We start from the raw sequence: 26,126 nt of genomic DNA, 5'->3' as shown, positions 1-26,126 counted from the left end.
GGCTGCGCGGGGTGGGAGATCCCGGGATGGGATGGGGTGGGATGGGGTGGGTTTGGGGGGTCCCGGCGCGGTTTTGGGGCCCTTGAGCGCCGGGGGGGCGGGGCCTCTCCGCGGGGCAGCCCCGCGCCTGCGCGCGCCCGGCCCCGCCGCTTCTCGCGAGACCCCCGCGCCCCCCGGAAGTGGCGGCCGCAGGAGCCGCACGTGGGTCGGCGCTGGGTCCGGTCGTGTGTCGTGACCAGTCGTGCGTCGCCTATCCGCCGCCATGGGCCGTGCCCGCCGCCGGCACAACTGGAAGGCCCGACTGCCGCAGGGCGCCGCGCCGCCGCCGCCCGCCGAGCCGCTGGAGCTGCCGCTGGAGCTGGGAGGTGCGGCGGGACCCGGCCCGGCTCCTCCCGGGCGTTGTATTCGTTGCTGAGAACTCGGGCTGAAGGGGCCGCAGAGTTGCTAAGATTGGAGTTACTGTCGTGCCTTTGCTGTATTTTTATTATGCTTTTGTTGGAAGCATTAATGTTATTTTAAAGGACCTCCCTGGAACGCGCTGCCCAGGGAGATGTTGGAGTCGCCATCCCCGGAGGTGGTTTAGGAAAGACTGGATGTGGCATTTGGTGCCATGGTCCAGCTGACAGGGTGATGTTCGGCCACAGGTCGGACTCGATGATCCCAGACGTCTTTTCCAGCCTCAGTGATTCTGTGACTTGCAGGCTTTGCATTAACAGCTCTGCTGGAGCATTACTGCGTTCAGGGAATTCAGGAGTTGGACTCGATGATCCTTGCGGGGTCCCTTCCAACTCGGGACAACCAGTGGTTCCATTATTTATTAAAGCAATTATTTAAAGTGTTTTTATGTTTAACATTTGCATTCTCAAATGTTTTCTTTAAAAAAACCCCACGTTTATTATACTATTTTTATTTTTCAGAATTTAGTAATGCAGATTTTTAGCATTAAAATTCACTGGTGCCTGGGCAAGGCAGGAGACTGCAGGGTCACCCCAAGGCACACTGTGCCATGTGCTGCCCCCTGATCCTGGGGATTTGAGTAAAAAGACAAAAATTGCAGTGTTGTTACATAAGTCATGGAAAATTTCCCTTAGGGCTATAGTAAGCTCAGGGTTATTTAATCTACAGTTTTGTGGTCTTCTGCCTCTGCTGATGTTGCAGGATTTTTTTTGGCTGGACATGAGGGTTGTGTTTGTTTGAAACTCCAAAATCTGTCCTGGTGTGTGATAAGGCTGTTAAGCAGTGTGCTGAAAATAGTCCACCTGGCGCTGGTGAATAATCAAAGACTTGATTTCAGATGGAGCAACACTGAAGGGAATTGATGAAAGCAATGCCCTGGTCCTGCCAGCAAAAAAAGCAAAGAAGAAAAAATCTGCCTGTGTTGTGCAAAAGCAGAAGAAACCCCTGAGCAAGAAACAGAAGAAAAACCTGCAGAAAGTCTTGGAGCAGAAGGAGAAGAAAAAAGAGGTATGTTGTTGCTTTGCTGGCAACTCCAGGCTCGTCGCTTCTCTTAAAGTGATAATTTAATATTGGTGTGTGGAAAATGAGATGATGATGAGCAGAACTCACAGACATGCAGGTGCTGAAGTTTATGTTACAACAGCACCAGCCACCCCTTTGCTGGGCATTGTGTTGAAGATGCACCACTCATGGGCTCGTGAGTGCAGCTCCAGTGGTGAAGAGCATTGCCCTCCCTCCCAGTGAGTCAGGTGCTGCAGGAACACACCATTTCTGGCTCAGGTTCCCATTCCTGACCGAGTAGACAAGTGTTGGGAAGTAGAGAAGTGGCTGGCAGAGTCAATGACATGATTACATTTTAAAAGCGTTCCATGAAGTGGGTTGTGTGAGCAGCTTTGTCCTGCTGCAGAATGAAAAGTTTGATGCACCCCTAATTCTGCTTCTGCTGGTGCTCCTGAAGTACTTATTTCTAGCTTTCTGTATGGAAATAGAGCATTCTTTCTTTACAAAACCTTTCCAGGCAAAATTCCTGTTCTTTTTAGTGTCTGAATAATGCTTTGACAAAGGAACTCTGGTTCTGGAGGTACTTTAAAACTGTGGCTGCCTGACCCCCTGCTAGTCCCACATGGGAGAGTTGAAGGGAGGCTCCCATTGCTCCAGCCCTCATTCCAGCACGTTAGTTCAAATCCATTTTCTCCCCTGTGTTCGAAGGGTGCAGCTGAGCTGCTCACTGCAGTCCCCATTTCTATTTTTACTCTGGTGTAGAGCTGAAATCTTCATCGGGGAGGTCTGACCATGCAGCAGCAGGAAGGTCTTTACAACTTCACAGCAGGATTTGCCAGAGCACAGAGCACGCCCTGTAGTGCTCAAGTGCAACTCTTGAAATGAAATTATTTCCTGGTGACAGTAAGCACTGATTTTTTTTTGTTTTTCCTCAAAAAGCGAGCTGAGTGGCTGAGCAAGCTGAATGAGGTCCAGGCTTCTGAGGCAGAAATGAAACTCCTGTACACGACTTCCAAACTGGGTATTGGGGAGCGCATGTATCAGGCTAAAAGGTAAGGGGTTTTTTTGGGGAAGGACCATTGTGGTTGAACAGCAACATTTTGAGCTGCTTTTCCTTGATTTATTTTTTTTTTCTTCTTGCTGCAAACATGGAATGGATGGAGTGAAATAATTTTCTGGGTTTTATCTGATAATGTTTTTCCTGGATAATATTTTCTTGTTTGAAAGGATGTTAGTTAAAAGAACTTGGTCTTTCCTTTCATAGGGGACAAGGTGGGTGAGAGTTACATCTGCAGAGTCCTACAAATTGTGCTAAACTACAAAATTGGTGGATAAACATTTAACTTAAGCATTTACTTAAGCATTTTTTTCTTGTATTGGAAAACATCTGCTAATGTGGTCCATAGTTGCTAGATTTATCAAGAGCTGTATTTTGGCAGAAGTTGAAATAATGAGACTTCAAAGGTGCCATCTGAAGAAATGAATAAATACCAGGATAGAACCTGCTTAGATACAAATACAGCAGTCAGGTCAGCTGAGGCTTTACCTGGCAGAGTTGTGGAAACCTCCAGGAATGGAGATCCTGGTTCGTGTGGAAATCATGTCTGACTTGAGATGCTGGAGAATATTGACCAAAACCTAGTTCACATGTTCATGTTTTGTTCTAGGGTAGTACAGGAGCCAAGGACTGATGTACCTGAAAAGATCAGGAGCATCAGCGGTGCCAACAAGAGAAGGCACAGCTCAGGTTCAGAATTGGAGCCTGAGGAAGAGCCCAGTAGCTCTGAGGAGGAGGAGGAAGAGCAGAAACAAGAAACTGAGAAGCGCTCAGCCAGTGCTGTGAGTTCTGCTGAAAAGCCAGAGGAAGGAGCAAGGAAGGCAGTAGTTGAACAGCCTCCAACTGGTCCCAGTGCTCCAGCTTCCCAGAGAGCCTCCAACAAACCATCCTGCAAGCCTGCAGTGTTCATCCCAGTGGACAGGTCTCCTGAGATTCAGGTGAGGCTCTGTGAACAGTACAGTGCTCGCCAAAGGTATTGGGAATGGTGGTATTTTCCATTGGATTGGGCCCCTGCAGACACTGTAGCATTGTCTTGCATCTCTTGCTAATCTGGCCCAGCAGCAGAGTGCCCTTGTTCAGGCAAGTTGTTCAGGTACAGATCTGAGCTTTAAGCCTGTCTGGTCTAGCAGTAGGAAGACTCAGTTTGTTTTAGGATATAAGAGTTTGTCTCTGGTATTATATATAAAATCTATTAGCAGTCCTTTATTGTCCTTCACTGGAAAATCTTGTGAAGTCTCTTTTAGCTCTCCATTGTGCTGTATCTTGTGCTGGATGGTTTTATCCCATTTGTTGTAGGCAGGGCGTCCTGTAGAAATGGGAAAAGCTCTGCATGTGTCTGAACAGTTGGGACGGTTGTGAAATGAGTTTTCCCTTGAAGTGCCATGTTAAGAAACTCAAATGACTCTGAAGTTTCACAAATTAAAAGTGCAAGGCTTGCCAGCTGCTTTTTGGGAAGCTGTTTTGATGACTGATTCTCAGACATGCTGGTGTTATATTAGCTGGTTTAGAGCTTTTCGAGCCACAAGGTTTGCAGAATTCTTTTTTGTGGGCTTATGGTCTGAGGGAGGTAACAGTTTTCAATCCTGAGGAAAACAAAAAAGCATTGAGACACAATGCAACTAAAATATGTGTTTTATATTGTTTAGGAAGCAAGACTAAAACTTCCAATCCTTGCTGAAGAGCAAGTCATCATGGAAGCCATTAATGAGAATCCCATTGTGATCATATGCGGAGAGACGGGAAGCGGTAAAACCACACAAGTGCCTCAGTTTCTCTATGAAGCTGGTTATGCCAGGTAGGAATCTGCTTTTATATCCAGCAGATGGAATTAGGAAAACTCAAGCAGAGCTCAGTCACTTCTGGTATGGCTGAACTGAATCTGGTCTTCCCTGTGCAGTGGTAATGGCCATATTGAGTGGGCTTTTAGGAAATCCGGTGGGAATAAGACTGACCTGCAGAAGTCTCTCTGCACAAGTAATCTTTTCAAACCTCTAAGGTAGAAATTCTCTTGAAAGCCCCTGGCCTGTTTCCTGCAGAAGGGATTTATCCTCTAGTTTCAGAGGTTTGGTTTTACCTCTGCAAGGAAATGTGTGTGTTTCTTAAGAATAGCTTTGAAAATAGCTGTGGTTCATCTGGCACTCAGTAACATTTATGAGCTCAGGCACCTCATAAGGTGCTTCCTGTGAGCTGCATCAGCTTCTGTGCTGCTGCCCCAGCCTGAGTTCTTCTGAAATGGACCCCAATGCCAGAGGGATGCCCAAGGGGACTGGAGTTCAGTGAACTGGAATTGCAGGGGGAAAATTCCTGTGCTAATGCATCTTCAGATCAGTACACATGTAATGCATTTGGGAAACGCAAAACTTCCTTTCTGTCTTTTCCTTCTAACTGTATCTAAATGATACCGTGTGAGTGATGCTGCTTAATCTAGAGCCACTGTGCAGAAATCCTGTTGTCATCTTTCTAGGTTCTTTTCCTAGTTTAATAAAAACAACCCGTCCTTTCCTTTCCTTCGCCCCGTTAGTTCCAACGGGACCATCGGGATCACGGAGCCTCGGCGCGTGGCTGCAGTGTCCATGTCCCAGCGAGTCGCTAAGGAAATGAACCTGTCACACAGGTGAGCAGAAAAACAGCTGAGACCTCGCTGAAAGGTGACACTGGGGTGTTCTGGGTATGTCACGGACTTTCTGTTTCTCCCTGTGCTTTTTCCTGTGGGTGCCCTGGGTGTTTCCTCGCAGAGTGGTTTCATATCAAATCCGATACGAGGGGAACGTTACAGATGAAACACAGATCAAGTTCATGACAGATGGTGTGCTGCTGAAAGAGATTCAGAAGGTAAGTTGCTGTCCTCAGTGTTATAAAAAGGGAATTGTTTTGTGTAGCTGGAAGAGAGGCCAGTTGCTTTGCATGGATGTGCCACCAAACTTTCAAAGCAAAATCCATTTCAGCACCAGAGGTGTATTTCATCTCAACCCTTGATATTCCTGCCCAAGTCCCTAAACATTAGATTATCTTGCTGTGTAAAGTGAGAGTGAGGAAGAAACTCTTGAGAACTAGGCTGTTTCATGTACAGTGAACACATGAAACTGTGCTCAGATGTGTGAGAGATGCAGCTGTGAGGATGGGGAGTCAGTGTTTGTGCAGCCGTAGGGTGTTCTGACTGAAAGATGTCCTTGGTTGAGGCTTCCTGTGGTGAAATTGATTTCTCTTCCCAGGACTTTCTTCTTTCCAAGTACAAAGTCATTATCATTGACGAAGCCCACGAGAGGAGTATGTACACAGATATCTTGATAGGCCTCTTGTCTCGCATCGTGCCCCTTCGTCAGAAGGTGAGAGGAGCAGTGTTCCTGTATTAGACACAGGTGTGGGGAGGGGGATGTTAGCCATGAGGAGGCTCTGTGTGAGGAAGGACTCTCTGTGGTGTGGGAGTTCATGGAAATCTGTCAGAAACGATGAAATAACACATAATGTGCTTGTCTTTCTGTATGATCGAAGAAGCACAGAGCCTACAAAAAGGGGGAAAATAGTACATATCAGTACCAACAGATGACTTTTCAGGCAACATCCAGTTTGAGACTTAGATAATTGAATACCAGCAGCCTGGTAGAGAGCAAGATGCTTATTGTTGAACTGGCATAAGCTGCCAACAGCAGAGCTTGGGAGGAGATATCTGGGGCACAGAGTGACAGATTTGTGTCCCTGCAGAAAGGGCTGCCCCTGAAGCTGATCATCATGTCGGCCACCCTTCGTGTGGAGGATTTCACTGACAACAACAGGCTGTTTTCTGTTAAACCTCCCGTCATTCAGGTATTGTATTTCTCCCTGAGATCTGCCTCAGATGTACTGGCTCAAGTACAGCCTTTATAAAACCAGTTACAAAATAGGGGCACTCTTTATCTTTCCAGTTGGTGCTGAAATCTTTCAGATACCAATTTAAAAATAGTTATTTTGTTTAGGCTATTGTTTCTTTTGGGATTGGGTGTTTTTCTTTCCACTTTTATCAGAAAACCGCCCTGGCAGAATCTTATTATCTTAAAAACCTGTAAGTTCAGGAGAACTAGAAAGCCTCAATCTGAGTTGATGGTCTAAAAGGGAGAAAAGCTTTGGTTTCCTGTTTGGTTTTATGGTGTTCAGGGCAGACAGCACTGATAATTTCTGTGGGCCTGGTGTTCTGTAGCTACCAAACCCAAGAGCTGAACAGAAATAGAGCATGAGCTTTCCTAGTTGTCCCATGAACACTGCAGTGATTGTACTGGAGCTATGACAGCAACCAAACCCTTTCTTTGTGTTTCCTCTCCAGGTAGATGCAAGGCAGTTCCCTGTAACTGTTCATTTTAATAAGAAAACCCCCCTGGATGATTACAGTGGAGAGTGCTTCAGAAAGGTCTGTAAAATCCATCGAATGTTGCCCTCAGGTAAGGTCACTGCTGAGAACCTCTCAAATTCTTTGTACTTCACATGTCTATAATTTTTTGGGTTGTTTTTTTGAGGGGGGAAAGGGGAGGTATTTGGGGTATTTTGTTTTGTTTTGGGGTGAGGTTTTTTGTAAGCTGAACGTGGGACTTCAATGAAGTCCTGGGTGGTTTTATTTACTTTACTTTTTCTTGTGAAAGCAACCCTTCAACTAAATCATAGTTATATTACCTTCTTGAGAGAGTGGTAGGAGACAGATGTGGTCAAACACCCTGTCCCTTCTTGTTATTTCACAGTATATTTGACCCGTCTTTTATCAAAAACAAGATCTGAAGCTTTCCAAGATGAAATGCCTGTGCTGAGGTTTAGTGTTTTCTTCTCTTGCAGGTGGGATTTTGGTATTTTTAACAGGCCAGGCAGAAGTTCACTCTCTCTGTAGAAGGCTAAGGAAAGCCTTCCCATACCAAAAAAACAACACTGCAGGTAATGCTATAGAAACTGTTAAAATTTGAATTTATCCCACTGACAAGTGAGTTTGCTTTGCACCTAAAAAGATAAGCTTTTATTTTAAAAACACAAAAAACAAGGATTGGGGAAATGGTTCATTGTGGATGATTTTCATGACTGATTGTTAAATTTATGCTGGTTTGAGCCTGGGAAAAGGTTTCTGTGTATTGATCTCTTCCATTGCATTTCTTCACTTACTCTGTTGGGAATTAAAGTGGAAATGCTGCTGCTTGTTGCTGACTGTTATTTTCAGATACTGGAATTTCCAAAAAAATTCTTACACAGCTGAGCTAGTTGCCTCCTAAACCTCCAGACATACAATTGCTGTGTGTGCTGCTGCTGATCCTCTGTATAGTTCCCAAATGGAATTATAACCTTAAAATTGTGTGTTATCCCTGTCCCCTCTGCCTTCAGTGTGACTATTTGCTTCTTTCACACTGTGACACTTCGCAATCCCAGAAAGGTGGGAGTGGGACCAGACTCCTCCCACTACCTTTTCCAAGAGAGAAGCATGCTCAGCTAACAGTTGTTCCACTGTCTCTTTTTGTAGGGGGAGAGGATGACAAAGAAGACTCAGTGGAAGAAATGAGAAAATTTAAGAAATCGAGGAAGCGGAGGAAAGTTATGGTAATGTGTGATGGGTAGAATTCCTCCAAGAGACAGGGAGGAGCAGGTCCCTCCCTGCAAACAGTAGCCTACATGTCTCCTCAGGAGTTCCAGCAGTACTGCCCACACTGCTGATGCTGCATCAGGAGCAGCAGAGAACTAACACTGTGGATATTATGGGCAGGAGATGGATTCAGGTTGAGTACTGACCACTAAAACTTTAATGGAGGGAGTTCCAGACCTGCTGGCTCCAGGGCTGCTCCTTATCTCACTGTTTGTTACCCAAAATTGGGACTGATGCATCTCTTAGCAAGGATAGTGTTTGGCTTCTGCCCCCATCCTGAATGCACTTTGTTAGTGGGAGATCTTGGTGCTATAGATATACTGTCCACTGACATTGTATCCTGGTAGCTGAAGGGGCTTGAATAAAGAAATTTTACCCTTTCCCACCGTCTTCTAAGTGAAGAGGCTTGGCTTGGCACAAAATACTGTTTAAAATGCTTGGGTTTCCCCCTGTGACTGTCACAGTTACCAAATGCTGAATCTTAAAATAACAATGAAATCTTGCAATCCTTCTGTCACCTTCAGGTCAGCAGATGTTTGAAGTAAGTGCTCAGCTTTGCTTTCAAAACAATGCAAAGTGCTGTTTGTCCCCCCTCCTCATGCTCTGTGTTGTCTTTCTTGTCTTTCTCAGACGCTCCCCAAAATTGATCTGAACAATTACTCTGTGGTACCAGTGGATGAAGGAGATGAAGACAGAGATGCTGACACTGATGATGATGCTGCAGGGTCTGATATTGACCTGGATTTAGGAGATGGAGACTCAGAAGAAGGTCTGTCCCATATGAAAGAAAAACCCCTTATCTCCTGTTACCTGTGAAATGGGTGACATTAGTTGGTTGTCCTTTGCTGAACTGATGTGACACCACAGCAGACCTGTGAAAAAAGCTGTTAAGGTTTTCCAGTTTCAGCTTTATACCTATTACTTTCCTGGTTTTGATGAAGTGGTGTTTGTGGAGATGATGTTGGGACTAAGCCTGGGAGTTGACATACCGTGTACTGAAATGTGGGTTTGTTTCTTCACAGATGAGAAATCTGATTCATCCCTCCCCCTGTATGTGCTCCCACTCTATTCCTTGCTGGCACCAGAGAAACAGGCAAAGGTAAAGGATTTATTGCCACAGTGAGTAAATGATCCTTATAGATATGTGTGATTGTTGTCTAAAGCCACAAGTGAGTTGAAATTCTTATCTTGGACTATCTGTCAATGAGCAGACTTGAGTGGCCCAATGGGCAGGTTGGGATGGGATTGGGGCAGGCCTTGCTTGGGCTGGGGTCTCCCTAATATGCCAGTTCAGTAGGTTGGGAGTGATGGTAAGTGACAATCCTGCAGCATGTCAGAATCAGCCCTGTTCCCAGGCACGTTGGGATCCTGCTGCCAAGTGGCAGTTTGTACGGATCCTTGTGTTCCTTCTTGGCTTCGGCAGTGACAACAGCGTGTCTGAACACAACATGGTGTGTGCCCTGCCTGGAGCCTCTGTGGGTGTTTCTGAAGATTCACAGAGCTGGACAGAGAGCTCTAGAGCTGGAGACAAAGAGTTAAGTCTCGGCTCTGACTCTTGGATTTCCCCTGCAGTGCCATATGCACCGTCATCCCTCTGCAGCCCATCCAAGCCGACTGCCCGTCCCTTTTCCGCTGCTGGCGCTGCACCTCACAGGCCCATCTGTCTCTTGTAGGTATTCAGGGCTCCTCCTCCTGGCACCAGACTGTGTGTTGTGGCCACCAACGTGGCTGAAACATCACTTACCATCCCGGGCATCAAATACGTGGTGGACTGTGGGAAGGTCAAGAAACGTTTCTACGACAAAATCACCGGGGTGTCGTCGTTCAGAGTCACTTGGATATCCCAGGCCTCGGCAAACCAGCGGGCGGGCCGGGCCGGCCGCACGGAGCCAGGGCACTGCTACAGGTCAGCTGCCTGCTGGGGAGAAACAAAAAGCCTTTTGGAGGGTCAGTGGGAATTTGCCAGCTTCCCCCGCCCTGCTGCCCCTTTTGAAGGGATCTGTTGCTGCTTGGAATGTTTTGGTTTGCCTGCCCTTGGTTCAAAAGGGGAGGTAAAGCCAAGCGTGAACTGGTGATGTCAGTTTGACAGTTTGGCTTCTCAAGGGCCTTTCTCTTGCTGAGAACCCTTATTTCCATGGCCAGATTAGATTTAACCATGGCTGGATGGATTTAACTCCAAGCCGAGCTAACTTGTGAATAAGGCATATGCATCATAAATAATGACATAGTTATGTAAATAATACACACAAGTGGCCTTTTTTAAAATCCCTTGCCAGTTTTTCATGCGTATCTTTTGAGTTAAGATTTCTTTTAAGACTCTAAGCAGCACTTCTGTTCCACTAGGTTATACTCTTCTGCAGTCTTCATGGACTTTGAGAAATTTTCTGCTCCAGAAATAACAAAGCGACCGGTAGAAGACTTGATTCTGCAAATGAAGGCATTAAATATAGAAAAGGTGAGGTGGAAGTGGCTTTGTACTACAGCACTCATTAAAGTGGTTGCCCCTAGGAGTCAGAAACAAAGAGAAATGTCTTCTGTCATCATTGCTTGAGTCTGTGCCTTGTGTTAGAAATTAGGATCCTGAGACTTGATTTTGGTTCTGCAAATTGCAGAAGCTGCTCTGAATTCCAACAGGCCTTAACAAACACGTTTGTTCAGGTAGTAAGTGATTTCTTATGTTCTTAGAGGTATAAAAACCCCCTGTCCAAACAGGAGTTTGTGTTTTGGAGATACTGGAGCCCTTTCAGAAAGCACAATACATAAATTTAGACCTTAGAGCAGCCTGCCCTAGGCGGTGCCTGCAATCAGTGGCAGCGAAGGGTGACTCTGGTATTCCTGTTTCCTAATGTTCTTGTTCTAAGCATTTCCTCCCATTATGTGTCCTTTCCTCTCGCTCCTGGCAAATATCCTAAATGTTTTACTTTGGCACATGTAACCAGAGGGGAGAATTTCACTCCCTTCCAAAGCTTCTTACTGCATTCAGACTTTTTTCAGTGGGCTGTATCAGTGATGTGCTGATGGGCTTTTTCTCATGATGTCTGTAGGTAGTCAACTTCCCATTCCCAACACCACCTCCCACGGAAACACTTGCAGCAGCTGAGGAGTTGCTGATAGCCCTGGGTGCCTTGAAGGAACCCCCTGTGATGGGAAGGTAATGTCTGTGGTCCCCCATGAATTTCTTCCTCTGTCAAGCCTGTGGGCACTGCTGTCCTCCCACTTCCTTTCCATCTCAGCCCTCGCATCCGAGGGTGGGCTTTGGTACAGAAACTGCCATCATTTCAATCTCTGAATCACCTTTGTTTGTTTTACTGGCCCCAGTTATGTTTGGGCAGGGAAAGACTGTGCTGGGAGTGTGCCATGCAGGGCAGGTGGGAGCTGCATGAGGAAAAGGAGCCTTTCCCGCAGCCTTTCCAACCAGCACATAACAAAACCTGAGGAAAACACATCAATTTAATTGGGCTGCCAAAACCAGGAACACAGACTTGTTCTAATCAGACGTTACTTCATTACATGAGTTTCCTCTTCCTTCCCCAGGCTGAAGCAGCAGCTGGCAGCAAAGCTGAGCTGCCCCATTAGTCCCCTGGGCAGAATAATGGCCACTTTTCCTGTAGCCCCCCGCTATGCCAAGATGCTGGCATTGAGCAGGCAGCACGACTGCCTGCCCTACACCATCACCATCGTGTCTGCCATGACCGTCCGGGAGCTGTTCGAAGAGTTTGACAGGTCAGTGGGTGAGCCCGACACCCTCCTTACAGGAGGCATCACCCTCACAGCTCATGCCTCTCATGTTGGGGCCCCTCTGCACTTACACACAACACTCACTGATGCTGTTCTGTGTTTCTTTCAGGCCAGCAGTAAGTGAGGAAGAGACAGCCCAGCTGAAGGGGAAGAGAGCGAGGTTTTTACAGATGCAAAAGATCTGGGCTGGGCAGGGGCCGATGCAGAAGCTGGGGGACCTCATGGTGATGTTAGGTACCGATTTCCCTTCACCATTAACTTCATTCTGTTCTCCTCCATCACCCTGAGCCCTCAGCTTTGTACAACCAAAGGCATCCTCGTGCTGTAGGGCCAAGTTGAGTGGTGCAGTTTCTAGGCTGTTCCTCTGGGCAGCCCGCCAGTGCTGCTCCCAGGTGGAACAGCAAAATGCATTTGTTAACTGTGTCAGAGCTGTCCCACCGTTGGTTTAGTTAGGAAAACTGATCAGCTAAGCCATTTTCTCCACCTGTCTGTTCACTCCCAGGGGCAGTGGGGGCCTGTGAGTTTGCTGGGTGCACCCGCAAATTCTGTGAAGAGAACGGGCTCCGATACAAAGCCATGCTGGAAATCAGGCGCTTGAGAGGGCAGCTGACAACAGCAGGTAAGTGGGTTTTGAGAGCAATTGCTGCGTTTATTCTCTTTTGGGGGGGGTGACACATCAACTGGGCTGATTTTTTTTTTTTTCCTATTGACTCTTATCTCACCTCTTTCTCCCCGCAGTGAACTCTGTCTGCACAGATGCTGGGCTCTATGTAGATCCAAAGATGAAGCCCCCAACAGAAGCTCAAGCAACGTACTTGAGGCAGATCGTGCTGGCAGGGCTGGGGGATCATGTTGCCCGAAGGATTCAGGCAGAAGAGCTTCTGGATGACAAGTGGAAAAATGCATACAAGGTAAACAGCTGGATTGGGCTGAATTCCTCCTCCTCAGCATAGCAGAAAGACACTCCTGTGCAAAACTTCTGGCTGAGTGCAGCACTGGGACTGCCTATGTTGACTTTCCTGTAAGTTCTCTCCTTAGAATTTAAGTTTGCAGTGTTGCAATTTCCCAGTCCTCACATAGTAATTGTTTTAAAAGAGCTAAGAAAAGGTTCATTAGTCCATCTTGCAAAGTTCTTGATGTCTCCAGAGAAGGTGAAGCAGAAAATGATGGGGCTATTAAAAACCTCAATCGCTTAGGGAAACCATATAAATGTACATCTGAGACTGAAACCAAACTTAGATGCAACCAAGAAATTAGATTGCCAGCAACTCATCTTACTCTGCTTCAATCTTTTGTGCTTCCTTACAGACTGCTCTCCTGGAGGACCCAGTGTTCATCCATCCAAGCTCAGTTCTGTTCAAAGAACTTCCAGAGTTTGTGGTGTATCAAGAAATTGTCGAGACTACAAAGCTGTACATGAAAGGTGAGACCGCTGTGGGCCAGCTTGTGCTGAAGGTCTGGTGAGGAACTCAAAAATTCCTTGGCAGAGTGTTTCTGTAGTGACTGCTGTAGTGACTAAATGCTCTCCTTATAGAGTGGTTGTGACTCCTAGGATTTGGATCCTTATGCTTTCTAGATCTGGATCAGGGGATAAATTGGCCTGGTTTTCTTTTCTTTGTATAGTAGAATTGGCTGGAGCAAAGCTCAGCTTCTGAAATAGCTGCTGTGCACCAGCTGACAGGGCTGGTCTCTGCTGGTCTCTGAACAGCTTTTTTACAACATAAAAAAGTTGACTTGAAAAATGAGACAAAGTGAATCCTTGGAGATGAGATCATGACATGAGATTGTGTACTTGTGGGGCCGCTGGTCAGTGGTGGCCCTTGGCAGCAAACCTGCATTCAGTGTGTGTTTTCCCTCCTAAGGTGTGTCTGCAGTTGAACCTGAGTGGATTCCTGCCTTGTTGCCACCATACTGCCACTTTGGGAAGCCTCTGGAAAACCCTCCTCCCTGGTACTGCCCCCAGAGAGGCCGAGTTCGGTGTCACAGACCGAGTGTCTTTTGTAAGTGTCTGAAAGTGTCTCTCAGTAGTTTTGTCCGAGAGCTGCCCTGTTGTCACTGTAATGCTGGTTTAACAGGGCTGTCAGCACACCAGGAAGGCCAAGCTCAGCTTGGGCTGTTCAGAGAGCTTAACAGTGTGGTTTGAACAGCTCCATGGGGTTCATAGCATTTAAATGTTGGCATCTTCCTATTGAAATGGGCATTTTATGGAGCCCGCTGCTCCCCCTGTGAAGGCTGGGTGGTGGCAGTGTCCTTCCCACTTCTCTTAGCACCTCCATGGAAATGTGCCCTTCTCTTCAAGCATTTAGAAGAAGACCTGGTGTGATCTTTGTTTCCAGATCGTGTTAGCTGGCAGCTCCCTGCCGTGGAAGTTGATTATCCAGAAGGTATTGATTGCTACAAATACTTTGCCAGGTTCCTGCTTGAAGGAAAGGTGAGTGTGTTCCAGGTGCATCACTTCCTTGATGTTATCAAAAAGTTTTTAGCCCCATTTCTGGAGGAGAATTTTTTTTGTGTGTGTGTGCGCCATTGCTTATAACTTGCTGGTGGATGGAGGAGTTTGCTGTGGTTGGTGTGTTGGGGAAGATACCTCTAAAGTTAAAAAAAAAACACATGAAAATCAGTATTTGAATGAAAGAAACCCCCAAACTGAAGTATCATTTTTGCAAAGGAAAAGAAGTTTTAGCTCATGTCTTTGTCCATTGTGAGGCACAAGAGTTGTCTTAACAAGCCAGTCAGGAAAAGACTGGTATGGAGATATGGATAGGAAAGAGATGGTAAAAGAGAATATGAGATGGAAATTTATAGTAGTGCTAGGTGATGGATGGTTGTCTCCACAGAACAATTAATTTACCTTGTTCTTAAAAATCTTCCAGGTCATTAAAAAGCTGGGTTCTTACAGCCAGTGCCTGCTGTCCAGTCCCCTCATAATGCTGAAGACATGGTCCAAGTAAGTTGTTAAAAACAAACTTCAGGTTGTTGTCTCCACCAAACACTTCTCACTTCTTTTTTAAATTAAAAAAATTCAATGCTGGGAAGGGTGTTGCAGATAGTGATCTTGGCTGTAACTGCAGGGCGAGGAAAATTAGTTTTCCTACCAAGAAAAATTGTGTCTCAGGAGAGCTGGGTGACTGTGAGGGCAGTGTGGGAGGACACGCAGCCTTCTGGGCACTGAGCTCTGCTCTGCTGCTCACAGGTACTGCTAACACCTCCAAGGAATGGCCAGATGTGCACTGCTGCTTTCCTTGCTTTTCTTTGCAGTTGGCCAATTATTCTGCCTTTCTTTTCAAAAACATGTTTCCAACAGACTGTGGGTTTGATTACATTTAGAGACCTGTGACCCTCCAAAAGGCTGTCAGCTGTCACTCCCTTTCTCTCCCCTCATCCTCCTCTCACTTGCCAAAATAAACTTTCTCTGAGTCTTCTATGACTTCTCATGGAGTTGATGGATGGAAGGGCTTTGGAAGACTTGTTAAAAGGGACTGGTGTTATCTGAGGGTCCTACAGTGACCACGTGTTTCCCTGTTTTAGTCAATCCAGAGCTCAGCATGGGACCTTTTTGCTTTACCTTGTGCTCTGCAGCTGCATAGCAGACATAAGAGCAACCTGCTGCTACTTCTAACCACAAAAAGTTGTGGCTGGAAAGAAATCTACTTAGAGTGAACTTTCTCTCTATGTAGAGGTTGTGTGTTTATACATCTATATTTAGCCTTTTAAAAATATGGAGTGTGAATTCAGAAAGCCAACCTAAACTGTGCTAATGAACATTGTTTTATTGCACCATTTTATTGATTCAGACTTCAGCCCAGAACAGAATCCCTCCTGCAGGCTCTGGTTGCAGAAAATTGCGATAATCATAATGCTTTACTGGCTGCATGGAAGAAAAATCCTAAATGTAAGTGTTCTGCTTGCTTAATTATCAGTCATATCAGTGGAGTACCTCGAGCACTGTTGAATTATAATTTAAAAAGTGGACAATGTCACTTGATAAGCTCCAGATATTTTCTTACGAGAAACAGTAATGCCCTGTGTTTGATTCTTGCAAAGAAAATTTTTTTCCAGGTAAAATGGCTTTTGTTCAGTATTTGTACCAGATTATAAGAGGTCTTTATAGAAGCAGCAGCAAAGTGATGCAGTGATGACTTTCACAATCATTCTCCCCCACTGGATGCTGTTACATCTGCATGCAAGTGTCCAAGCTCCAGCACCATCCCAGTGGTGAAAGGCTGGTTCTTGCTCCTGTGGGGTGGTCCCACAGGACCTTGTTTTTCCAGCCAAACCACCCCAGTCCCTGACTCCCAGAGCTGTCTGACCACTCTGCTCCCATTCCAGATTTGCTCTCAGCCTACCGTCAGTGGATCCCTGAAGCCATGCACGATGACCTCGCCCAGAACTGGCCACCAGTATGACTGTTCTTGATGGACTTCTTGTCTCCAAGGTGTTTCGAGAGCTTCCAAGGGTTTCCCTGGAAATCTGACACAGATGGACTCACCAACTGTAGCGATACCTTTTTGTAAGAGAGCCAGGTGTTAGTCTCTTTTTCTGGGAAGTCCTCCATGTTCCCAGAAGTCCTACCAGCTGTTTGGCTGGTACTTTGTAATATTAATGTTTGGATAATTTTATCCATTGTATTTTATGGATTTTTTTTTTTTTTAATCAGAAGTTTCTCTTTGGACTATATTAGTCATATGAACTGTAATAAATATGTAAAGTTCTTGGTTTGAATGGGAGAAATTATTTCTTTGTGGGATGCTGCAGTGAGCAGAATTTCGGAGCTGTGTAGGCACTTCCTCACATGTGTCAGCAGATCCAAACACAGACAGAACCCTTGGGCCTGGTGGTGGGTTGACCCTGACCCAGACACAAACACTGGTGTGTGTCAGCACTGTCAGTCAGCCCTCCAGAACTGCAGCAAGGGGGCTGCTATGGAGAAATCCACTCCAGCCCAGCCAAACCAGTGCAGTCCTAATCGTTCTTTTCCTGCATCTTGAGGAGTTTGCCATTTCTCCAGGATATCCACTAATCTTGCTTCCAAAAAATTTTGTTCAAATCTCTCCTCATTCCTGGCATAGTGCTGCAGGCACTCAGATCTCCTGGGGCTTTTGCCACATGGTTGACCAGGGCTGTTTTGTCCTGGTGCTCGAGAGCCACCTGCTTTTCACAGGCTGGAGCACTTTGGGGAATGCAGCCAGTTTTGGGAAGCAGGGCAGACTTTGACCACTTGCTCATTTCACAACAAGAAATTTTGGTCCAACTGGAGAAGAGGTTGGATGCATGTCCATTGTTCCCACTGCTCCCACTCACCCACTGTTCCCACACACTTCAGAGGTGAGGCCGGGACACAAGTAAGCATTAAAAATATCTAAAGCTGATGAAACAGCAACTTTTGTTCTCGAGCAAGAAGGAATCCAGCCCCTTACACTGTGTTTGTAAGTCAAACAGTGCAGCTCTGCAGTGTTTTGTGATAACTCCAGGCAGGAGGGTGCTGGGGGTCTTGCCTTTCTCTAACAAGAATTGCAGCAGAAGTCTGCAAACTGCCCTGTTTGTGGGAGGAAAGGAAAAAAAGAAACGCCATTATGGAACTTATTTGGAAATCGTGGCTCCTAATTTAGAAAATGGGGCAAGAGAAAGCAAAAAACCCACAGGCTTCACGAGGCGGGACAAAAAGTGGAGATGCCGGGGATTGAACCCGGGGCCTCATACATGCAAAGCATGCGCTCTACCACTGAGCTACATCCCCTGGATGGAAACCTTTCCTGTACAGCCAATAAACAGACACTGCCGCCCGCACGCCGGGCCCGGCGGCCACACCGCGCCCGCCCCGCGCTCCTCCCGCGTTCGTCTCGCCCCCCTCGCTCCTCACAGCCCCGCGCGGGGCCCCGGGAGCCGCAGCACCCGCGGGAGCGGCGGCGGCTCCGCCCGGGGCGGGACTGCACTGTTATAATGCAAACCGAAAAACTATTGTCGTGCGTCCGTCCTCGTTAGTATAGTGGTGAGTATCCCCGCCTGTCACGCGGGAGACCGGGGTTCGATTCCCCGACGGGGAGGTTCTCTATGTTTTGTTCCCGGACGCCGTTTTTTGCGGGCGGCCCCGCGCAGGGTTCTGACGTGAGTGGAACCCCGGGCCCCGTCACCCCCTGCGAGAGGGGCGGGGTGGAACCGGGAGTGCTGCGTTTTGTGCCAGGGCAGGGCGTGCCAGGAGGGGTGCCTGAGGACCGCGGAGTGGACATCAGTACCGGGGGTGTGCGACCCCCGGGCACGCCAGGAACGGGGCGCTGGTGCCGCGGGGGTGGGACCCGCGCGGGAGGTCGGGCACGGCCGGGCCTCGGCATCGGGGGGGGGGAACTGGGCGGGGTCGTATCTGCGGCCAGCGAGGGCGCTGTCGCCCGCCGAAATAGCTCAGTTGGGAGAGCGTTAGACTGAAGATCTAAAGGTCCCTGGTTCGATCCCGGGTTTCGGCAGAAGCTTTTTCGTTCCCCGTGCGGGTGACGGCCCCTGCTTTTGCCGCCGGGCGGAGCGGGGCCGGAGCTGCGGTCCCTGCGTCGGGCGAGGGGCGGCTCTCCCGGAGTCACCGCAGGCGCTCAGGTGGGTGAAGATTTTGTGGCGGGAACCACTTCCCGGAGGACGGCAGCAGTGGAGCAGGTCCCGGGTCGTCACCTCGGGCATGACCGGGCACGCAGAAGGATAGTGATAAGCCGTCCTCGTTAGTATAGTGGTGAGTATCCCCGCCTGTCACGCGGGAGACCGGGGTTCGATTCCCCGACGGGGAGGTTGCGAGCACTTTTTTCCTTAAAATTCATTTTTCTTCTTCCCGCACGAATTTTTCCAATTTCCGAAGGACGGGGAAAAAAAAAAAAAAAACAACCAGTTTTGTGTGTGCGAACCAGCGCGTTCCCATGTTTCTAAGGGTTGCATGAAGGCCACAGAGGGGTCCGTACACTGCAGCGCCCACAGCCCTCCCCCGGCCCGGCGGGGACCCGGAGCCCGCATCGCTCTTCCCCGCACCGGGGACAAGGAAGCGCGGACAGGACGGAATTGGGCGGCGGGCAGAAGGAGCGCCGCGGGCAGGGGGATGTAGCTCAGCGGTAGAGCGCATGCTTTGCATGTATGAGGTCCCGGGTTCAATCCCCGGCATCTCCATGGGGTTACTGCTCTTTTGGTTTTGGTTTTTTCCCCCTTCCTCCCCATGATGTCTTTTATCCAGTTAAAGTCGCCATTTCTCGTTAAACAAGCAGCAAACCGCGCCATGACCCTGCTCCTCAAACGGGTCCTTGGTGGCATAAGATAGCTTTTTTTGTTGTTACTTGTTTCTCCTCAAGGCCTGTGCAAACACACACGGCTCTTGTGTTCTGCTGGAGTTCCGTCGCCACGCCAAGGCCCTACAGCAGCCCAAAAGGAGGGACAAAGCTCCAAACCCCAAAACGCAGGAGACACTGGCCAGCCCCACCTGACACCTCCTTATCCCACAGCCTGGCAGAGCTGGGGACGTGCAGACCTGCAGCCACACAGAGCTCACGGTCTCTGCTTCACATTCCCAGAGCCAAGGGGGAGGGACAAACACCAGGACACCCCAGGTGACTGCAGTCACTGGCTGTGACAATGCAGGAGCTTCTCCCCTTCTCTGACCTGTCTTTGCAGTGCCCACTCCCCTCCACTGTCCTGCTCAGCCCCTCGGCAGCGTGGGCAGCTTCGCCCAGAGCAGCTTGGAAAGAGCTCTTGGGGAAACAACCTCTCTGCTTTGATCTCCTCAGGCTGGCTGGGCTCATCAGGAAACCCATTGGAGCCGGGAGGGCTGAGTTGTGGCAAAGTTGAGAGTTTTGGCCCAGAGAGACCAAAGCCCATGTAGAGCCCGAAACAGCTTTTATCTACGCAGTTCAGTGGCAGCTGTTTCATCTCACTGCTCAGTTACCAGTAGTGAATCCAACAGCAGTGGGAGATGATTGGTGACAAATACAAAGTGACATTTCCTGCCACAGTGGCTGAAAAGCTCCTTGTGCTATTTATTTACTCATCTTACTTCCAGTTGTTATTTTGAGCCAGTATTTGGCTACAGCATTGCTAAGTGTGAATATCCCTGTTGTAAATCACTCCCTGGATCTCCCTGGGCAGCTGCACTTCTGGAATATGCCCTGCATGTAAATATAAGAAATAGTTTGTTCTAACAGGCACAAAGTAACTTTTTGGCACAGGAAGTTGGTATTTGTCAGTAAAGCAGGTCATGGTTTGTTAAGATCAACATATTCATCAAGCCTGCACTGAAATCCTAACGATGGGTACTCAGAGAGGCAGGGTAGGATAAACAAGGGAGGGCTTTGTTCACAGAAATCCTCTCCCAGCTCAGGAAACACTGTCCTCCTGCAAACCACACAGATGTGTTTAAGGACTATTGGATGAGGGCCGAACATCTGCCTTGCCAATCTCAACCTTTAAATGTGTGCTCCTCCTGTGTTTGATTCAGATATCAGGTATAAACTCACTCAGGATGCTCAGTGCTTGGCTGATTACCCTAATTAGGTGAAGAACAGCACTGTGTCATCTTATTTCTTCCTGTTACAAAACTCCATCTTGTCAGGAAATACCTTTCCATGTGCATTTTTTACCATTTTCAGACCAGTCCTGAGTGCTCCCTCTGTAACTAAAAGAACAAGCTTAACATTAATATTCAGCTGAGGAAAGACCTAAACCTGGAAGGCTTTTCCAATCTTTGATGTTTATTCAACTCCCAGTGCACACAGTGTCAGCCACTGAGCACCGAGAAGAAACCAAAAGACCTCTGTGGATTTTTTTTTCCCGTCTAAATGACCCGAGTGTTTGAGATTATTATCACTGCTGCTGTGGTGAGTGTTGGTACAAACATGAGGCAGCAGAGGCCGAGGAGCTCCCCAGAGCGTTCCCCTCCTGTAACAGCTCCATGTGTCAGCCAGACACAGGCTGCTTCCCTCAAACCAATCACAAAGCTGTTGCTGGGCCTCTGCTCTGTTCCTGCTGGTGAGCAGTCCTGGGTGTTATCTGTGTCCCTTCCATTTTCCTTGGGTGCTGGCAAACGAAGGATTTTGTAGGCGGATTGGACCGAATGGCGTCTCCTGAATCTTGCAGACAAAGCCCCGTTTTGTTCTCAGCCATGGCCTGGAATTGCTGTGCAGTTTGACTGGGATGGTACAGGAGCCAACTGAGTGCAGCAGAGATCTGCCAGAATGTGCTCTGCAAGAACAGAATAAGAAATAGGCATTATTCTGATTTGTTTATGATTGATTTTACCCCAGTGGCAAGGCCTTAGTCCTGAATTACGAACTCCACGATAGCTCAGATGCACAGTCTGCTTTATGTGTGTGTATATAAACACTCATTGTATCTCAGGCAGACCATCTGCAGGACTTGGAACTCTGTATCTGTCAGGGCCTTTTTTGTCCCTCATGTCACCTCTCCACTCCAGGCAGGAGCCTCCTGTAGCCCCCTTTTCCTGAGGTGGTCCAGCCTCGGCAGGTGTCCCAGCACCATCTCCTCCCTGTACCCTCTCCCACGGCCATGGTGGCACTGAGGGTCTGGCACGACCTGCCCGTCCCAGCGGGGTTGTGTCCTCATGTCTAAAGCCCTGAATAAAACGTGAGGCTCTGAGATAAATCTTTAAACACGGGCATGTCTCCGAGGTGGGCTTGCTGAGGCGCCATGGCCGCAGTCCCGTTCCGGCGGCGGCTCCACGCCGGGTTTTCCGGGCGCTGCTCGCGCCCCGCCCGCCTCCCCGCGCGCGCTTGACGCAGCGCACCCACGCGCGGGGCACAGATCTCTCCGCGCTGCCCCATCCCGCCCCAGCGCACGCAGGAGAGTGGCGGCGCGCGGGGCCGAGAAAATAGTGCGCGGCGGAGTGATCCGGACGTGGGGGCGGGGCGCGCGAGACCATATAAGGGGCGGGAGGGGGATGTGTGGCGCAGTTGGAGTCGGGTGAGTCTGTGAGGTAATTGTGCTGTCGGCTTGGCCTGCCAGCCCCGCGGTGAGTGCTCGGCGGGGGGAACCGCTTGGCGTGGCGGCAACAGGGCTTAGATGCATGCTAGGTGTCCGGGCGGGACACACAGAGTGTATTGCGCGCTGAGAAAGAAAGGGCGATGGCTGGGGTCAATGGCGGGCTGTGAGGGCCGGGGCGTTGCCCTCCTCTTAACGGCAGCACCGCGAGCCGGGGGCGGAGAAGGGAAGGGCGGGAGGGGCGAGGGCGAGCGTGCACCAGCGAAATGGCGGCGGCGCAGGCGCAGCCGCCCCTCAAGATGGTGGCGGGCGCGCGCCGCGGGCGGGAAAGGGAAGGGGCGGAGACCACGCCCACATCCCGGAAAGGGTGGGGCCGTCGCTGTGACGTCACCGCCGGGGAGCGCGGCCCCGGGGAGCGGGAGCGTTACTAAAGCACAACGGGTTTGTCTCTTCCAGGGAAAAATGCAGATCTTCGTCAAAACCCTGACTGGAAAGACCATCACCCTTGAGGTCGAGCCCAGTGACACCATTGAGAATGTCAAGGCAAAGATCCAGGACAAGGAAGGCATTCCCCCAGATCAGCAGAGGCTGATCTTCGCTGGGAAGCAGCTGGAAGATGGTCGTACCCTGTCTGACTACAACATCCAGAAGGAGTCCACTCTGCACTTAGTGCTGCGCCTCAGAGGTGGGATGCAGATCTTTGTCAAGACCCTGACTGGCAAGACCATCACCCTGGAAGTTGAGCCCAGTGACACCATTGAGAATGTCAAGGCCAAGATCCAAGACAAGGAAGGCATTCCACCCGACCAACAGAGGCTGATCTTTGCTGGGAAGCAGCTGGAAGATGGTCGTACCCTGTCCGACTATAACATCCAGAAAGAATCTACCCTGCACCTTGTCCTGCGTCTGAGAGGTGGGATGCAGATCTTTGTCAAGACCCTGACTGGCAAGACCATCACCCTTGAGGTTGAGCCCAGTGACACCATTGAAAATGTCAAAGCCAAGATCCAGGACAAGGAAGGCATTCCCCCAGATCAGCAGAGGCTGATCTTTGCTGGGAAGCAGCTGGAAGATGGTCGCACATTGTCCGACTACAACATCCAGAAGGAGTCCACCCTGCACCTTGTCCTGCGCCTGAGGGGAGGGATGCAGATCTTTGTCAAGACCCTGACTGGCAAGACCATCACCCTTGAGGTCGAGCCCAGTGACACCATTGAAAATGTCAAGGCCAAGATCCAGGACAAGGAGGGCATTCCTCCCGACCAGCAGAGGCTGATCTTTGCTGGGAAGCAGCTGGAAGATGGTCGTACCCTGTCTGACTACAACATCCAGAAGGAGTCCACCCTGCACCTTGTCCTGCGCCTGAGGGGTGGTAACTGAACCAACAGGTTGTTGCATCCAAATAAAAAGTTTCTCTGCACTTGTTCATTCCAATAAAGCTGTTGCATCCACAAAAATTTATGTCTCAGGTTACGTGAACAACTGTTTGTGCCGTTTCCCAACTCCAGCTCTTTAATAAACAATAATTACGTAGTTTCTGCAGACAAAGGAACTGTAAAACTGCCTTAGGCAAGGCTCCCACTTGTCTGGCAAGCGTAGCTAATCCCTCAGCCTTGGTTTTCCTGGGTTGTATAAGTGTTCCCTACCAGCTGCAGCTCGGTGCCCACCTGCAGATGTTGCGCAGCTGTGGGCGTTGTGTAAGGGTGGACATGTAATGGGAAACTGCAGTTGTTGCTGAGCTGGGAGGATTTGAAACCCAGCTCTCGGTTTCCCAGCAACCGCCAGGTTCTGCCCTTGTTTTGAGATTTATGGAGCAAGCAGAAGGGTGATCCTGAAGCTCCAACACAGGGTGGGACTGAGACGTCACTGCTGGTCCTGCAGCCCTTGGGCTTGAGACGTCACTGCTGGTCCTGCAGCCCTTGGGCTTGGGAAGTGGTGTGGCAGCCTGAGTACATTAAGCAAACTAATTAAACTAATTTCACAGACACTGGAAATCTGGAATGAACTTCATTCCAGCGGTGCCCCAGCTGGAAATACTGTGCTAAAATACCACAGCAGTGTCCGTGTGCTGTAAAGCCCTGGCTGAAGGGAAGTTTCCACTGAAGGGTTTGTGGTGGAGGTTGCATTTAGGAGCTGACTAGTTGTTAACCACAGCTGTGCTGGCCATGGGATGTGGGAAGGGGAGAGGCTGAGGGAAACAAGTGCCCTTTTTTAAGGAGTGGTTGCCTTTGGAAGGGGATGGTGGTGGGAGCTGAGTAGTGACCTGAGCTGATCACTGACTTCAGGGAGACCCAAAGGGATCTTAACACCGATAGTGGGATTGAACTCAAGTAACACCAAGTGTTATTTTAAGAAGCAGTGGGAGATGCTTTTAGGGCTGTGTGGCCTGTAAGGAGCGAGTTTGGATCACAGAGATCTGTGCTGATCTGGCGGAAGCTCCTGAACACTGCCGAGCTAATCCCACGTGGGTGACGGCTGGTGCTGTGCCATCGCTAAGTTACTGTCGCGTTCCTGCAGGGGTGTCACCAGGCTCTGCCCACGCCTGTCCTGGTTCCAGTAACTGATCACCAAACAACTGCAACCACCGGTTTGCCATCCTGTGGGATTTCTGGTCTCTTGGGGCATCCAAATTCACGCAGCAGTTACAAACTGAGCAGCCCTTCAGCAGGGCTCTGGCTCCTTAAACACAGGGGTCTGGTTGGCTAAAGGGTGAGCGTTGCTGGAATGCAGGGAGCTGCTCTTACGGAACAAGGAAGAAGTGCAGCTTGGTGTGTTTTCATAATGCCTTTCTCTACATGCTTGGTAAGATTAGCTTTGGGAGTCTGGTGATTCAAAAAAAAAAAGCTGGAGAAAATAACTTCAAGTGGTTCTGATTTGAAGGCAGCCTGACTGCTGGGGGGGGAGAGCACTGTCACAAAAAGCCTACACAAATGACTGCAGAGATGTGTTTTAAGAAACTCATTTTAAAAGTCTCAGTGAAAAAAACTCTACAATGCTATGTTTAAAAACAACAATGCTGTACAAACCCCTGACAGCAACCCTGGAGTGTGCTGCAGCCAGGCAGAACAGGAAGCCTGGAGAGGAAACCCAAGCAGTGTTCTCATGAGCTGAGTCAGCCATTGCCTCTCGCAAAGGGAACGCCATGGAGCTGTGTCAGGGGGGTTAGGTTGGATATTAGGGAAAGTTTCTTCCCCTGGAGGGTGGTTGGGCACTTAACAGGCTCCCCAGGGCAGTGGTCACGGCCCCAAGGCTGCCACAGTTTAAGAAACGTTTGGACAATGCTCTCAGGCACATGGTGGGATTTTGGGACTGTCCTGTGCAGGGCCAGGAGCTGGACTCGATGATCCTTGTGGGTCCCTTCCAGCTCAGGACATTCCATGGTTCCCTGACCTCTGCAGGTCGCTTTGCTTGGTTTGAGGAATTTCAAGGTTCACAGTGGTAGTGCCGACGCTTCAGAGGTGGCACTCCTGATCAGAGAGCACATCTGGGGTGGGATTAACCACAGAACAGCTAAATTTGATGAGAACAGCAAAGTACCTAATAAACCTTAAGGACGTCTTTTGTTCTAACCATGGTGTGCCCAAAAACATTCTCTGGGAACATGCTGTTCTGAGACCTTCTCACGATCACATTGTTCCGCAGCACCTCAGGGCATCTCCTGGATTTTAGTGGGCTTTATTGGGATTTGAAGAAAAATTCCTTTCACAGAATTTCTTTGTAGCAAAATGTTTTAAAGTAAAAGAAAACACAGCTGGTCTGAAAGCGTTGCTGCTGGGGAGAAGGGGGACAGCCCGCTGCTGCCTCACCTGCAGAGACCGACAAGGATCGACCAGAGACATCCGTTAATTAATCTGGCAATTAATCAGAGGCAACTACCAGAGTGAAAAGGGGTCTAGGAGGAAAAAAACAAAAAAAGACACAATTGAGGGTAAAGATACAAATGCAGGTGTTCCACCAAGGTGAAGACCATGGCAAGAGTCAAGTGCTGTGCTGTGCTGGCCTCTGCCTGGTGGGAGCTGTGGGTTGTATGGAGGACAGCGTGTGGGAGCTGGGTGCACTCCAGTTTCCAGTCCCTTTAGCTCAGGGACAATGGGCTTGTTTTCAAACAGGCTGTCACAAACTGGACTCTGTTTTTTAGTCTCTACTGGCTTCTAGACACTTCTAGGGATGAGTTTCATCGAGGCTTTTATTCAGGGACATTTCAGACATACAAGATAGACAAAAAACCCAATTCCTTGGGCAAACATGGTGGGTTAAGAGGTGATGGATATTTTCTCTTTAGGGAGAGCCTGGGGTTGAGCCTTGGGTTCTGCTTGATTGCTGGGCTGTCTG

General features: G+C 48.9%; 3 protein-coding genes, 1 long non-coding RNA gene and 5 other non-coding genes across 12 annotated transcripts in view; 6 read left to right on the top strand and 3 right to left on the bottom strand.

Moving 5' to 3' along the window:
• The window catches only part of TMEM132B (transmembrane protein 132B), a 323,947-nt gene extending 298,181 nt beyond the window's left edge, over positions 1-25,766 (bottom strand). Inside the window, exon 1 of the mRNA XM_051785680.1 lies at positions 25,762-25,766. Within this exon, the coding sequence (XP_051641640.1) occupies positions 25,762-25,764 (3 nt within the window). The 5' untranslated portion in view covers positions 25,765-25,766. The remainder of the gene's footprint in view (positions 1-25,761) is intronic.
• DHX37 (DEAH-box helicase 37) lies at positions 121-16,550 on the top strand. The gene is made up of 27 exons (XM_051785675.1): positions 121-365; positions 1,295-1,464; positions 2,398-2,510; positions 3,126-3,453; positions 4,162-4,310; positions 5,037-5,129; positions 5,251-5,347; positions 5,728-5,841; positions 6,218-6,319; positions 6,813-6,927; positions 7,313-7,408; positions 7,983-8,059; positions 8,733-8,871; positions 9,125-9,201; positions 9,776-10,008; positions 10,446-10,557; positions 11,147-11,253; positions 11,637-11,825; positions 11,950-12,074; positions 12,343-12,459; positions 12,579-12,751; positions 13,149-13,263; positions 13,703-13,840; positions 14,177-14,271; positions 14,714-14,787; positions 15,635-15,732; positions 16,170-16,550. Exons 1-27 carry the CDS (start codon positions 263-265, stop codon positions 16,244-16,246), a joined length of 3,426 nt encoding a protein of 1,141 aa, XP_051641635.1. The 5' UTR covers positions 121-262; the 3' UTR covers positions 16,247-16,550.
• LOC127470317 (uncharacterized) lies at positions 14,177-14,803 on the bottom strand. The gene is made up of 2 exons (XR_007904264.1): positions 14,692-14,803; positions 14,177-14,429 (listed from the first exon to the last, which is right to left on the bottom strand). It is a non-coding gene; the product is annotated as an uncharacterized LOC127470317 (long non-coding RNA).
• TRNAA-UGC (transfer RNA alanine (anticodon UGC)) lies at positions 17,506-17,577 on the bottom strand. Its single transcript has one exon. It is a non-coding gene; the product is annotated as a tRNA-Ala (tRNA).
• On the top strand, positions 17,813-17,884 carry TRNAD-GUC (transfer RNA aspartic acid (anticodon GUC)). Its single transcript has one exon. It is a non-coding gene; the product is annotated as a tRNA-Asp (tRNA).
• Positions 18,226-18,298, top strand: TRNAF-GAA (transfer RNA phenylalanine (anticodon GAA)). The gene has a single exon. It is a non-coding gene; the product is annotated as a tRNA-Phe (tRNA).
• On the top strand, positions 18,536-18,607 carry TRNAD-GUC (transfer RNA aspartic acid (anticodon GUC)). The gene has a single exon. It is a non-coding gene; the product is annotated as a tRNA-Asp (tRNA).
• Positions 18,906-18,977, top strand: TRNAA-UGC (transfer RNA alanine (anticodon UGC)). Its single transcript has one exon. It is a non-coding gene; the product is annotated as a tRNA-Ala (tRNA).
• Positions 21,678-23,251, top strand: LOC127470312 (polyubiquitin-B). 4 transcript variants are annotated; one of them, XM_051785691.1, is made up of 3 exons: positions 21,678-21,825; positions 22,251-22,532; positions 22,989-23,251. In XM_051785691.1, exons 2-3 carry the CDS (start codon positions 22,257-22,259, stop codon positions 23,172-23,174), a joined length of 462 nt encoding a protein of 153 aa, XP_051641651.1. In that variant the 5' UTR covers positions 21,678-21,825; positions 22,251-22,256; the 3' UTR covers positions 23,175-23,251. The 4 variants fall into 4 exon arrangements, with proteins under 4 accessions (XP_051641651.1, XP_051641650.1, XP_051641648.1 ...); XM_051785690.1 differs by having other exon boundaries at positions 22,251-22,760; XM_051785688.1 differs by having other exon boundaries at positions 22,251-23,251.
• Positions 25,767-26,126: the final 360 nt, after the last annotated feature.

Source organism: Manacus candei, unplaced genomic scaffold (assembly GCF_025592945.1).
Source record: "Manacus candei isolate 608988 ecotype Guabito, Panama unplaced genomic scaffold, ASM2559294v1 h1tg000020l, whole genome shotgun sequence".
Classification (NCBI taxonomy): domain Eukaryota; kingdom Metazoa; phylum Chordata; class Aves; order Passeriformes; family Pipridae; genus Manacus; species Manacus candei.
The sequence above is the reverse complement of the archived record's forward strand: the minus strand, read 5'-3'. Positions and strand labels throughout refer to the sequence as shown.

Excerpts from the sequence above, each read along its gene's own strand:
- DHX37 (XM_051785675.1), top strand. The coding sequence starts at position 263 with ATGGGCCGTGCCCGCCGCCGGCACAACTGGAAGGCCCGACTGCCGCAG. Across the intron at positions 5,842-6,217 it reads TCGTGCCCCTTCGTCAGAAG|AAAGGGCTGCCCCTGAAGCT; the intron begins GTGAGAGGAGCA and ends GTGTCCCTGCAG. Across the intron at positions 9,202-9,775 it reads CACCAGAGAAACAGGCAAAG|GTATTCAGGGCTCCTCCTCC; the intron begins GTAAAGGATTTA and ends TGTCTCTTGTAG.
- LOC127470312 (XM_051785688.1), top strand. The coding sequence starts at position 22,257 with ATGCAGATCTTCGTCAAAACCCTGACTGGAAAGACCATCACCCTTGAG.